The 12,960-nt window shown below is 39.9% G+C and overlaps 1 protein-coding gene across 3 annotated transcripts; it reads left to right on the top strand.

Annotated features, from left to right (window-relative positions):
• Nucleotides 1-3,649: 3,649 nt before the first annotated feature.
• Nucleotides 3,650-11,412, top strand: TOMM7 (translocase of outer mitochondrial membrane 7). Of its 3 annotated transcripts, none has more exons than XM_079932209.1 (3): nucleotides 3,650-3,810; nucleotides 7,396-7,444; nucleotides 11,181-11,412. In XM_079932209.1, the coding sequence occupies exons 1-3, from the start codon at nucleotides 3,708-3,710 to the stop codon at nucleotides 11,194-11,196; spliced, it is 168 nt and encodes a 55-aa protein (XP_079788335.1). In that variant the 5' UTR covers nucleotides 3,650-3,707; the 3' UTR covers nucleotides 11,197-11,412. The 3 variants fall into 3 exon arrangements, with proteins under 3 accessions (XP_079788335.1, XP_079788334.1, XP_079788336.1); XM_079932208.1 differs by lacking the exon at nucleotides 11,181-11,412 and adding an exon at nucleotides 9,036-11,165; XM_079932210.1 differs by lacking the exon at nucleotides 11,181-11,412 and adding an exon at nucleotides 9,048-11,165.
• The last annotated feature ends 1,548 nt before the right edge of the window (nucleotides 11,413-12,960 follow it).

Below are 12,960 nucleotides of genomic sequence, written 5' to 3' on the forward strand. Positions count from 1 at the left end.
ACCAGTAAGAACGAAGACGCAAACAACAAACAATAATAGAAATAGCTTACCTTTGCCTAAGTCTTTTAGTTAGGCCCCATATTTCAAGCATATTATCTCTTCAACTTTACAGTAACTGACTGAGGTGGATATTATTGTTATCTTCTTTTGCAGATGAGAAAAGAGACTCAGAGAGGTTAAATAACTTGACCATGATCACACAGCTAAGTGACAGAGCCAGGATTCAAATGCAGAGCTTCTGCCCCTGAGTCCCTGTGTTTAACCTTGATGTGATGTTATTGTTTTTCCAAAGATTAGTCACATGGACAAGTAACTTATTAATATACTTGTCTTACTCTCTCTAACTAGATCACAGAGTCTCTAAGTGGAAGACTGTACCTCATTTTCTTATGGGTCTCCACACATAATTATCCATAGCACAAGGAGCTGGACATTGTCAGTACTCAATACTCCAGAATGAGTGAATGCATAAAAACAATTATGGCTTATAAATGTTGTGTTAATAAGACCATGATGTTCAGATTCAAAATTCAACAAACCAACTACACACCAAGCAGTGTGAGAGGTGCAAAGAGCATGAAGTTTTGGAGGACTGGAGATGATGTCCATGAAGGGCCTGGCACAGGGAGGTGCCCAATACATGGTACTTTTATTAATACATTAACATGATCTAATTTTCCTTACACACAACCCTGTTAGGTAGTATATTAGTCTGCTCAGTCTGCCATAACACAACACCACAGACTGGGTGGCTTAAACAACCAAAGTTTGTTTTCTCACACTTCTAGAGGCTCAAAGTCCTAGATCAAGGTGCTCTCTTCTCACTGTGTCCTCACATGGCCTCTGTGTGCACGAGGGTGTCTCTTTCTTTTCTTATAAGAACAAGCCCTATCAGATTAGGGTCCACTCTTAAGACTTCATTTGATCTTAATTACCTCCTTAAAGGCCCTTTCTCCAAATCCCTCCACAGGGGGTTGAGGCTTCAACATATGAATTGGGGGGAGGGGGACAGAATTCAGTCCATAACAAGTAGTTATTCCCTTTCCATTTTACAGTTGTGGAAATAGACATTTAAAGGAGTGGTTCCTGTTTTTCTGTGAAGCCTGGCTGTGCTGTCAGAAATGTCTATCACCCATATTTCTGTAGGTTTCTTTCCTCTTAGCAACTTAAAGCGTTCAACCATCTAACCCTCTCCAGAGGTTTTTTTCCTAAGAAGACAGAGTTAGTATTATCTTTTCTCTGGATGTTGCCGGTGAAATCCTGACAGTTGATTTTTTCCCCTGAGTTTCTCACCTTCATGCCTTCACCTCTCTTCTGTTATTTTATAATTAGCTGAGACCATGGGGGTTATCATGTAATTGATTAGTTCCACTTCCTTCTACGTTACAGAACAGGAACCATGGCAAGGCCAGGCTTACCAACTCTGGAATAAGGCTGGGGAATGGAAGGCTGTTCAGCCTACAGCAAACTCCAGGTATTGCGCTGTCACCAGAAAGCATGTGTGACTTCCCTGGTGGTTCAGTGGTTAGGACTTCTCGCTTCCGCTGCAGGGGGCATGGGTTTGATCCCTGATCGGGGAACTAAGATGCCAGAAGCCCCATGGCAAGGCCAAAAAACAAACAAACAAAAACAAAACAAAACAAAAAGCCCCAGAAAGCATGTTATTCTTTACCTGAGGGCTTTAATATCATTATAACTCAATATTCTCTACTTCACTCTTTCTGCCTACTTGTACCTTCTGCCGCTTCATGTCTTCTATTCTCTCTATCTTACCAGCTTTGGTCAAATTGTTATTTCTATCTTGAGTTCAAAACTCATTTAGGGAGAGTCTGGTTGGTTCAGCCAGTCAGCATCCCTTTGGGTCACTGGCCAGCATTTGGTCTAGTCGTATGTGTTGCTTCAGTACAATGGAAAGAATTCTTTTATCTATCACAGCATGAGGAAAATATTTTTTGAGAATATACGATTTCTTTTCTTCTGGTCCTGTGTTTACTTCTCTTCTATAACGCAGTCTAGTGTCATGGTTAACATTCAAGTTCTGGAGTAAAAGCGTCTGGGTTTAGACACTACTTCCACCACTTACCAATTCTATGAACTTGGACAAATTTACTTCACTTCCCTGTGCCTCAGTTTTCTCAAAATGAGATTGTTGATACAGTCCCCATCTCACAGAGTTGAGAGGATTCAACGAGTTAAGGCATGTGAGCAAGCACAGTGCATGCATATAGTAAGCACCCAGTAAGTATTAGTTATTTCTAATTGGTTGTCTGAGTGTAGTTGCCCTCTTGGAAGGAGAATGTCAGTTCTTTTGCCAAGAATATCTCTAATCATAAATTTACAAATAAGCATTTTAGATACCTGTTCTGTGGCTGATTAAGTAGCATAATTAACCAAGGCTGTTAGTTCCTGATGACATTCATTCAACAATTCCACAAGTGTTACATATACAGTAACTTTTGTATTGAAACACTTAACACAGGCAGAGTAGACAGGTTGTTATTATCATGATGATGAGCTAAGCACAGGAATATCCAGAAAGCTAGGGGAAATTTTTATGTGCCATTGGGCACCTTAAGAATTTAAAAGACGGAGCACTTCTGGTTTGGAACTGCTCGATTTAAACAAATTTTTGCTCAAATAAACTAAAAAAAAAAAAAGAATTTAAAAGAAAATATGATGTATCTTGAGGGTGAGCCAGGAAAGGCATCAAGGTCAAAGCCTTAGAAATCTCTTACAGCCTTAGAAATCAAGAAGTCCTCGACCTGGGGTCAAAAACTCAAACACCAACTGCGGCCAGGCAGTTACTGAATCAGAAGTTGGGAACTTCAATGGTAAACCAAAGCCCAGGCCCCACCCCCAAACTAATGATAATTCGTAGGATTTGGTACCCAGCAGCAGTAGGTCCAGCAAGGAGTAAGCCTTTACAACGCCTCACTGATTCTATTGTGCAGCCAGGGGTGAGAACCACTGCAATTCTAAACCAGCGAGGGCAAGATGGGTGTTGTTGCAATGAGATTCGCCAACTTCTCTGAAAAAGTCCAGATCTGCATGGGAACTTTCCCAAACTTTAAAATGTTGGCAAGTAATTTAAAATGTAAAAACTAAATAAATAAAAAAAACAAACACCCTGGGAGTCAAAGAAAACATGGATAGGGGCTCTGTTGGGCGTCAGTTTGTAACCTTCCTTGCAGTTCAACCTTCAGCTTGAAGAAGCAAACTGATACAGAGATAAGTTAAATAACTTGGCCAAGATTAAACGGCGAGTCAGAATAACTGAGTTGGGACTAAAACCCGGTCCTTTTGAATTTAGTTAATGTTCCTTCTATGTTAGGTAAAGAACACTTGGAGATACACTTTAAAAAATGGGTAAGACTGTGGGCAGAGAGAGGGCGTTCCGGGCAGAAGGAATCCCAAGACCAGTGCCCCCAGGCATCCTGCAATCAGCGAAACTGAGCGATTCCTAAATAGACGAAAGTGAACTTGGGCCTTTGAACGAGGAGAATCAACCACGCATACGCCTTCCACAGGCGGGGCCGCGGAGAGGCAGGTGGTAAGGTGACGAATTACGACCTCCGCTGGCGACGCTCACGTCTCCTGCCGTAAAGGCTGTGTGTTTGGCGCATGCGCATCTCGTTTCTTTTTCGGATTCCCGACGCGGTTGCTGCGGTTGCTGTAGTTTCCTTAAGTGTGATCCCCGGGCCGTCGCCATGGTGAAGCTGAGCAAAGAGGCCAAGCAGAGGCTGCAGCAGCTTTTCAAGGGAGGCCAGTTTGCCATCCGTTGGGGCTTTATTCCTCTCGTGATTTACCTGGGTCAGTATGAGAAGAATCTGGGAGGAGTCGGGAGGGAAGCGGATGCGGAGGCCGAGACTCCATTTTTGGTTTGGGGCGGGAGAGAGAAACGCGACCACGCCGCGCGTGCCGTTTGAGCCTGTCTTGTCGAGTGGGGTAGTTCTGAGTTCGAGTTCTTGTTCTGCCCTTTACTTTTTTTTTCGGGGGGGGGGGGGTCTTTAACATGTCACGTAATGTCTCCCGTCCTGTTTTTACATCTGTAAACTAGAGGTGACCTACTTTTCTGACAGAGTTAGGACGACCTGACGTATGTGAAAACAACGAATTCACTCTTTGGCACTAGGTAGGTTTTCAGGGCGTTAAACCTCACCTTTCCAGGTGGGCCTAAGTGGAAAGAGACCGGTGAACCTCGTGGGTATGCCATTGCTTTGAGGCATGATTAAGACAATGGTTATTGGTTGCCTCCTCGTTCTCACCAGGAGTAACGGGTTTACTGGTGAGGAAACCGAGGCGTAGAAAAGTTCTGTTCCTTGCTGAAGGCCACACAGCTGTCACGTGGGGGAGTTATGAACTCAAGCATTGGGGCATCAAGGCCCATACTCTTCACCACTATGCTGTAGTGCAAAGATTTGTAAGTGCTCAGGCAAATATTTTCACCTAGGGCTGCACATTGGTAATTTATCCTGTTTCTAGCCTTGGATAGTCTTTTAATTTTAATCTGCCCTATTCAGGCAGTATTGTGGAAAGGAAAGAGTCTCAGCTCTGTCAGTTTGACATTTTCTAAAACACAGGTTCATATTTCAGAATCCTATGATTTTAACTAGGTGCTGCTTCTTGTTTTTCTTGCCTTTTTTTTTTTTTGGTGTAAGATAAAGTACATTCACTCAGTCTTGACAGAGTGTTTGTGCTGGACATTCTCTAGGTAGCTTTGGCTCCCATTTCCCCATGAGTTGCAAGGCAACTGATAACTTGGAGATACTTCAGTATGCAGGACTTTAACAGATCCTTTTCCGCCCTTATTTCTAAAATATTTTTTCTAATATTCTCCAATTGGAGAATTTTAATAAATCTTTTTTTAAAAAAAGATTTATTATTTATTTATTTTATTTATTTTTGGCTGCGTTGGGTCATAGTTGCGGCATGTGGGATATTTTGTTGCGGTGTGCAGGCTTCTCTCTAGTTGTGGCGTGCAGGTTTTCTCTTCTCTAGTTGTGGTGCGCAGGCTCCCAGGGCACATGGGCTCTGTAGTTGTGGCGCGTGGGTTCCAGAGCGTGTGGGCTCTGTAATTTGAGGCCAGCCAGCTCAGTAGTTGTGGCACTCGGGCTTAGTTGCCCTGTGGCATGTGGGATCTTAGTTCCCTGACCAGGGATTGAATCCGCGTCCCCTGCATTGTAGGGTGGATTCTTTACCAGCGGACTGCCGGGGGAGTCCCTCCCTGAGTTTGAACGCATTTTTAACAGAAGCATTACTTTGCCAGATTTTAGTGACTTTGTATAGGTATCAAAGGTTAGGGCAGGTAATTGGGACACCCTGCTCTTACAGGCTGTTATTCCCCTCTTTCTTCCAGACTCATCCCCACCTCAGCTTTCACTTAATGGTAGAACGGCCCAGTTTGACTAGTCAAGCACTGGGAGGAACTCTTCTTTTAGCTAAGGAAGGTATGGGGGCTTTGATGCTTCCCCGTCTTTGTGCCATCTCCTTTTTCCATTGTTGTGTATATGGGGTTCGGTTTTAGTCTGCTCTTGCTTTCTTTGTCCCTGTGGTTTCTTTGTTGCTCTGTAAGTCTTCCTGTACCTTTCCCTCCTCCCCTTTTTGAAATTGCTTTTCTACTGCCAGAAAGCTGTAGCTGGTTGTTACATCTGTGTAGGTGGTTGTTACAATCTGTGTATCAGAGGTTTTGGTCGGAAGAGTACTTAATGCTTTCCTTTTCCACCTCATTTTCTTTTTTGTGCACACCAGCTATATTCTCTTTACTAGGACTGTCATTATGGTGATTTTTGGTACCCTAGTGTCCAACTCAGGTGGAGATTGATGTTAAGGCTATCTTTTTGTGCTTCTTCCTTGTTAGTCATTGTCTTTTTCCTTATACTGTATCTAAACTTAATTTCATGTCTAACCTAGTTCCCATGCTTTACTTCTCCACCTTAGCTCTCACTAAAAGCTGCAACTGCAGATTGAATTTCTTGTGTAATTTAGGTTCAAACATACCTTTTAGGGCTTCAGGGAGTATAGTGGGAATGTAGTGCTATAATATTGGACCGCTAGTGACATGATGATAAAGAATGTGTTTGGACAGTTACCAACAAAAGGATTTTAATGAGTTACCTGTTGGAAGACAAGTCTCCATAGTATCTTGAATTTCTACAAATCTGGTGAGCAGAGGCAGTGACCACCCTTTGTTCCGTATCTTTAAGGATATTGGTAGGGTGAACAGCCTTGGAAAATAGTTCCAGGGCAAAGGGGAGACATGCTCACTGCCCATTATGAAAGATTCTGGTTCCCCAATCTCAGGGTTCGTCTCCTAAATGGTAATACTCTGACTGTAGCTGTTGCTGGGAGTAATAAAGTGTCCTTGTTTCTTTTCTCTTTTTTTTTCTTAATAACTAAACTTTCTCCCTTAACATTTTTTTTTAAAAATTTTATTTACTTACTTTTGGCTGTGTTGAGTCTTCGTTGCTGCGTGCGGGCTTTCTCTAGTTGTGGCAAGCGGGGGCTACACTCTTTGTTGCGGTGCGCAGGCTTCTCATTGCCGTGGCTTCTCTTGTTGTGGCGCACGGGCTTAGTTGCTCCATGGCATGTCGCATCTTCCAGGACCAGGGATCGAAACCGTGTCCCCTGCGTTGGCAGGCAGATTCCTAACCACTGCGCCACCAGGGAAATCCTGTCCTTGTTTCTGACTTGGAATCTTGTATCTTCTACCAGCATTTGTGAAACTGGTGGGCCAGTTTGTTGTCTTGAAAATGGGGTAAAATTTCATACTCCACAGTTCTTAATGCCAAGTCCAATTTTAATCAGTTATTTCAGCAAATTAGTATATATGTTGTCTAGTTAATTGATATATTTTAAAAGGTAAAAGTTTTATTTAATTGTATTTGTAATGAGTGTTGATTTAATTAAAAATAACTTGAAATTTTTTCCCCCTCTTTCTATCACCAATCTTTGGCTGCTTTATGAAAAGAGTGGTTCATAGGGGATAAAATAAGATATCTTCAATTGTTTCTTTTAAAAAGTATAGTTTAAAAAAAATCTCTGTGCTCTTTGTAGTTCATCCAGTGTGATTTGGTTGTTGTGATATCTTTTTTGTGGGTAATGACTAATAATGAAAGAGTGTGTGCTAAGGGTTGCTGTGCTAATTGTGTGTATTATAGGAATAAGGTAGTTTTTCTTCCCTACTGATTAGTTCTGCACATAATCACATACTCTAGTGAAGATTCAAGACTGTTCTGTTGCGCAGGTAAATCTAGGTAATTCTGGTAGATCTGGATATCATTCTAGCTACCCTAGATTGATTTAAAAAGAAAAAGTCTTGATTGTAAATTTTTTGTCTGCTAGGGTTTTAATTAGTTTTTATTCTCTTTCTCTTTCTTCCCTCCCCATCTCCCTCAGGATTTAAGAGGGGTGCAGATCCCGGAATGCCTGAACCAACTGTTTTGAGGTACTGCTCTTACAAATAAGCATTGCAGGGCAAACATTCATACATTAGTACTAAGTCATGGCAAGCAAAAGAGAAATAGTGGTACGTATTGTAACAGAGCTTTATCAGTCAAGTGTAGTTTTGGGCTGTTGGAAAACTGCAGCAGTTTGCAGACCAGTCTAACTTATGTTATCAGATAACTGCTTTCTCTCCCCTTCCTAATTTTTATTGGATTGGCCAAAAAGTTCGTTCGAGTTTTTTGTAAGAATGGATAAAGCCAGACGAACTTTTTGGCCAGCCCAGTATATACTGCATTGGTGTTATAACCATAATGAAGCACATTTTAAAAGGAAAAGAACTAACTTATCCTACCACTTTAAAAGCTGAACTGTTTTTAATACCTGTATTCCTGTCTTATCCTTATTCAGATAAATACGGCCTTTTATGTCATTCTAACAAGAGTACAGAGAATTTTGTTTTTTTCACCCAATGTTAGAGTTGATAGCCCATATATTTTCTAGTTGTTGATCACTTAGGTTTTTCAGTTTTTTAGTATTTCAAATAACAATATAACAAACATTTTTACGTGCATAGGTTTTGATTTATTTCCTTATCAAAGTGTATGAACATTTGTGACTCTGAAAATGCATTGTCAAATTCCTTTCTCTGAAACAACCTTGTAGTTGTTGGATAAGCACTTGTGAAAACTTCCACACACACAACACACACAGATATACGGAGTATATATATTCATATACTCAGACGTATGTGTGTGTGTATGTATATACTTGTGAAAGCCATATGTATGCGTGTGTGTGTGTATATGTGTATGTGTGAAGGCAGAATCTGGAACAGGCAGGATTGCTCTGTAGAAAGGACTGGCACTATGATGACTAGGACCCCTGCACAGGTGCTGTGGGATTTCAGCTTTACCCTCTGTCTTAAGACAGTTATTGATTGTCCTAACAGACTTTTCACTGGCTATTCTAGGTCTTCAGCTTCTTCAGACTTCTAATCTAAGCCACTCTTTTCTAGAATGAGCAGAAATAATAATAGTCATGTTACTAACAGTCATTTACAGTGTGTCAGCCACTGTTTTAAGTGCTTTATGTGCAGTATCTCTAATTGTCACTTCAGTCCTTCAGAGCCGATCACACAGTCAGTAGGTGGTAGAGTATGTCTGTCTCCAAGGCTTACGCACTTTCCACTGGGTCATGTGGCCTCCCTAGGTAATATGACCTGTTACTTAGCACAGTGCCATCTGATATGAATTTCCTCCATCTTCTCTGACTTGCCGGTCTCTCCTTTCTCAAAGCAAGGGTTTTTCCTTCTTAAGGGTTACTGCCATGTGTGCCCTCTTTGTGTCCATTTGTGCTGTTACTCTCTTTTCCCTGATACAGTCCTTCAGTAAATGGTCTTCACTCACTGCTTCCTTTCTTCACTTTTCTCTTTCTTTAACCTTTTATGGTAGAGCTTCTTAAAACTGCTTTCAAAGGTCCCCACCAAGCTCCTTTTTTTAGCCTTTACTCTTTGAACTATCAGTTTTCTTTTTTGTGAAATGGGGTTTCAGGTAATGTATCTGCTACTGAGTAGCCGATTGACCTCAGAACAGTTATTTCCTTAGGGAAACAGTACCTTAGGAAACATTATCAGAGATGGAACTACCTGGTCAAGCTGTGTGAACATTTTCCAAGCCCTGAAAGTTACCATCAAATACTTCTTCCCAAGAGGCCATTAACCTTTTCAAGATAAGTTTTCTCTTTTATAAGTTGGGCATACTATCTACTTTATAAGATTGCGATGAGGATTGAATAAGAATATTGTGTGTAAAGTATTACAGTGCTTGACAAGTAATGTTTGAGCAGTAAACTATTAATAATAATTTTTAATCTTTTCGATGTCACCTCATTTACCCCACTTCTTTCTCCTGTGAGAACTATGCTCTAGCTACATGACACTGCATGCTAATCCCAGAATAAACTGTATTTTTTCGTGCCTTTGTATGCTTATTCTCCCTCAGCCTGGAATGCTTCTTCCATTCAGTTTTCACTTGTCTAGAAAAGCCCAATCTCAAATGTCACCTCTTCCCTAAATCTTTTCCCCCTTCTCCTGACTGAAATTGCACCATTTTTTGTGTTCCTATAGTATTCTTTTGTGTCTGTCATTCTTTGCTTTGTATTATGCTTGTTGCTTATTTGCATTCTATGTTGTCCTGCAAGTACCTAAAGTAGCTGCCAACTACTTTGGCAACACTTTTTAAATGTTGAATTAACTTAATTAAATGATCCTAACCTCTTGGTGGTCTTGGAACAGGAACTGATACAGCATTTCCTCCTGTACAGTTTTTAGACTAGACCTGCATCCTGAGAATTAGTGTTTTTTGAGCCCCAGGTGATCCAGGATCCAGAGGTGGTGCTAGATGTACCCTTTTGTTGTACTGGCTTCAGTTATCCCACCAAGAGTTGACCCTTGAAAGTTGCAGACTGGATGAAGCAGCCACCCCCCTGCTTTTTATTTCTTCACCTTACTGTCATCTCAGTGCTCTTGTCATTGCTGGTGCTGATGATCATTCTTTTCTGTCATTAGGAACATTTTCTGATTTCTTTCCAGGGATATTTGTGATTTAGGAAGGGATTGAGGAATGCTGATAAGAGTTATCCTGTTACAGAATTTCATATACTGTGCTGCTTGCACTGGAGAGACTTGACTGAGAGGTCTTCCTGGGTTACCTGGTCTGTACCCTGAAAGGAATAGACTTGTATCTGCCAGGCTTTTCAGTAATGTAAATGTTTTATTAATATAAAACTTATTTAGCAATATAAAGTTTATTGTTTATATATAAATTTATATATATCACACTTGTGGAGATAATATGGTTCATGATTTACTGGTCTGTTTCCCTTGTTAAGTTGTTAGATTCCTTGGGATTAGATCCCCATTTGTCTTAGTGTCCTCCTCTTTCACTCAGGATGGTGCATTGTACGTGGTTGGTTGATATGAATGCCTTATTTAAAATGCAGAATTTAATGAATAAGGGACAATATCTTAGTAAAACATTATTTAGGCAAAATATGTGAATACTAAGTAACTGAGAGAATGATTGTTCCCATTATCTTTATAAAGCCAAGGAAGATTTTCTTTTCTCTTTATCTTAGATGCTCATTACCAGTGAGGAAGAGACTTCGATAAATGAATAATTTGTTTTCATAGCTTAACTGTATGCAAAAATACTTGGGGTTTATTGTGAGATTTTAATACACTTTTGAAAACTGGGAATAGATGCATGTTGGTTTGTTTTATATGTAGAGGGAAAATAATTTCTAAAAATTAACAATGCTCAGGTTGTCATTTTGTAATGCAATTTTATTTAAGTTGACATACTACTAGAAACTACATTTTTAATCAACAGGACTTAGAAGTAAAGCACCTCTTGTCTCTCTCCTGGATCTAATAATGATACAGCTTTATTTTCTGGGTTCATCAGTCCTTCATATCAATATTTTGATTGACCTGAATTTATGTTTTCCTTTTTACTTATAATAGGTAACTACAATAAAAAGTAATAAAACTATATTTCTTTAAATAGGTCTCTATGTTTGTTTTTTTTTTGCCCAGTGAGATTGATCCTTCTGCTAACTGAATTTGATAGATGAGTAAACACAAACATAAATGTATAAAATCTTCTAATTCTTAAGCTATGTTTAAGAAGTTTTTACTTTGGGGTTTAATTTATTTTTCCTCTTCACAAACATTTTAGCTTACTTTGGGGATAAAGGACTATTTGGTCATCTGGTTTTGGAAGCAATCAATGCAGAGGAACAACATGGAAGGTGTGCACTCTGGCTGGGATAAGAGATGGGACATCGTTCAGACGTTCACCAGTTGGATGGCACAGGGCTCTTACTTCTCAGATGCGTCTGTGGCAGAGTGGAACCTCTACTGACTTATTTATGATAGACTGTATTAAAATAAATGTTTTTTTAACAATGTTATGCCTTGAGTCCTTCTTGAATTGAACATGATAGGACTGTTAGGTAAAAATTTAGCCTTTTGGTACTTTTTCAAAACAGGGAATCTATGTATGTGCCTAGGTGCTACTTTAAAAAAATACGAAAATTTCCAAGTTAATTCCTGTCCATTCACTTAACAAATGGATTCCAGTTTCCCTTTGCAGTGAATTAATAACTCCTTCTGAGATGTTCTGAAGTAGTAAAAGTAGAGACAGCTCTCTGTGACAAACTGAGTCCTTACTTCCTGTACTGCACTGGAGTAACATTCTCATTAAAAGAAATAGGGTTCTTTGGCTGTGTTGGTAGGGAATGGGCGTGGCATTGGCGAGTTGTGTGTATGATTTGTGAGTTAAACGTGAGTCTAAGATTTCCCTCAGTACTGTTAGGAAGCTAGAGGTGGCTGGGCAAGAGCCCATAGTGAGCTACACAGAATAGTAACACTACCTATTTTCTGATAGAAGAAAAGGCATTTGATGGAACTAGTTTTCAGTTCTGCATCCTGGTTTCCTGGGACCTTTATCTGTATTTGAAGGCCCCCCCCCTTAAACTTAGCTTTTTTTGTAATTCTAACAAAATAGATCTATTTAGTTAGTTTTGGGAATTGTAATTAATTATAGGAAAGTAGGCCTGAAACAAAGTATGACACGGTTTGGGAGGTGCCCATTGGATTGAATGTTTCTAACATCCAGTGTTAGAGAATGATCATGAATGTAATCTCCGGTAACCGGAGCTATCATTCCAGAAATACCTTATTTCTAATGTAAAACCGTCCTAGCTATTTAAGACTATTTCCTCAAGTTTTGTTACCTTTGCTTAGGAGACAAGGAGACAAGACTATTGTGGAGGCTTATTGCATAAGGGGGTTTTAAAGTGGAATTCTGGAGAGCTAACTGCAGGGAAACCATTTTTGGTATGCACTTAATGTAATTGCTTTAACATTTCCATGAATCGGTACACGTATGATTTTGCTAAAGCTCTGAGCAGCTTTTAAATCCCCGTAGAATTGCTTAAGATTGTGGCCTTTTTCCCCCACGCCCTCATCCTTTCTACTAAACGTGTTGTCAGTGAATTTTTGTTTAGTTAGTATTTTGGTGCACATTTTTCTTTTTCATTTAGGGTTTCCAGAAATTGAAATAAAGCTATGGCAAGTGTCCACTTTGATAAAATACTAACATGGATAGGAAATGTAACTTTTTTTTTTCTTTCAGGAGCTAACTTGTAGCTGTTTATAAAACCCCAGAAGATTTTAAAGGAAGAAATCTAGAATTAAGTGGAAAGGGACCAGTTCCTTTTTCTCGCATCTGAGGAAGCTGAGGAACAGAGTTTAAGCATTTGTTCAAGGCATAGGATAAGAGCTGAGACTAGTACCATTTTAATGTCTATATCTCTGAAGGTTTGTGAAATGTTTATAACTAAGCTCCTACATTGTATTGAATTTTAGATTTCAGGGCAGTGCAATCCAGTTTAGCAAGCATTGGTCTCTGTTCTGTGCTAGGTACTAGAGAGTCCTTACAAATAAGATTATTT

This window comes from Stenella coeruleoalba (genome assembly GCF_951394435.1).
Source record: "Stenella coeruleoalba genome assembly, chromosome: 9".
Taxonomy (NCBI): Eukaryota; Metazoa; Chordata; class Mammalia; order Artiodactyla; family Delphinidae; genus Stenella; species Stenella coeruleoalba.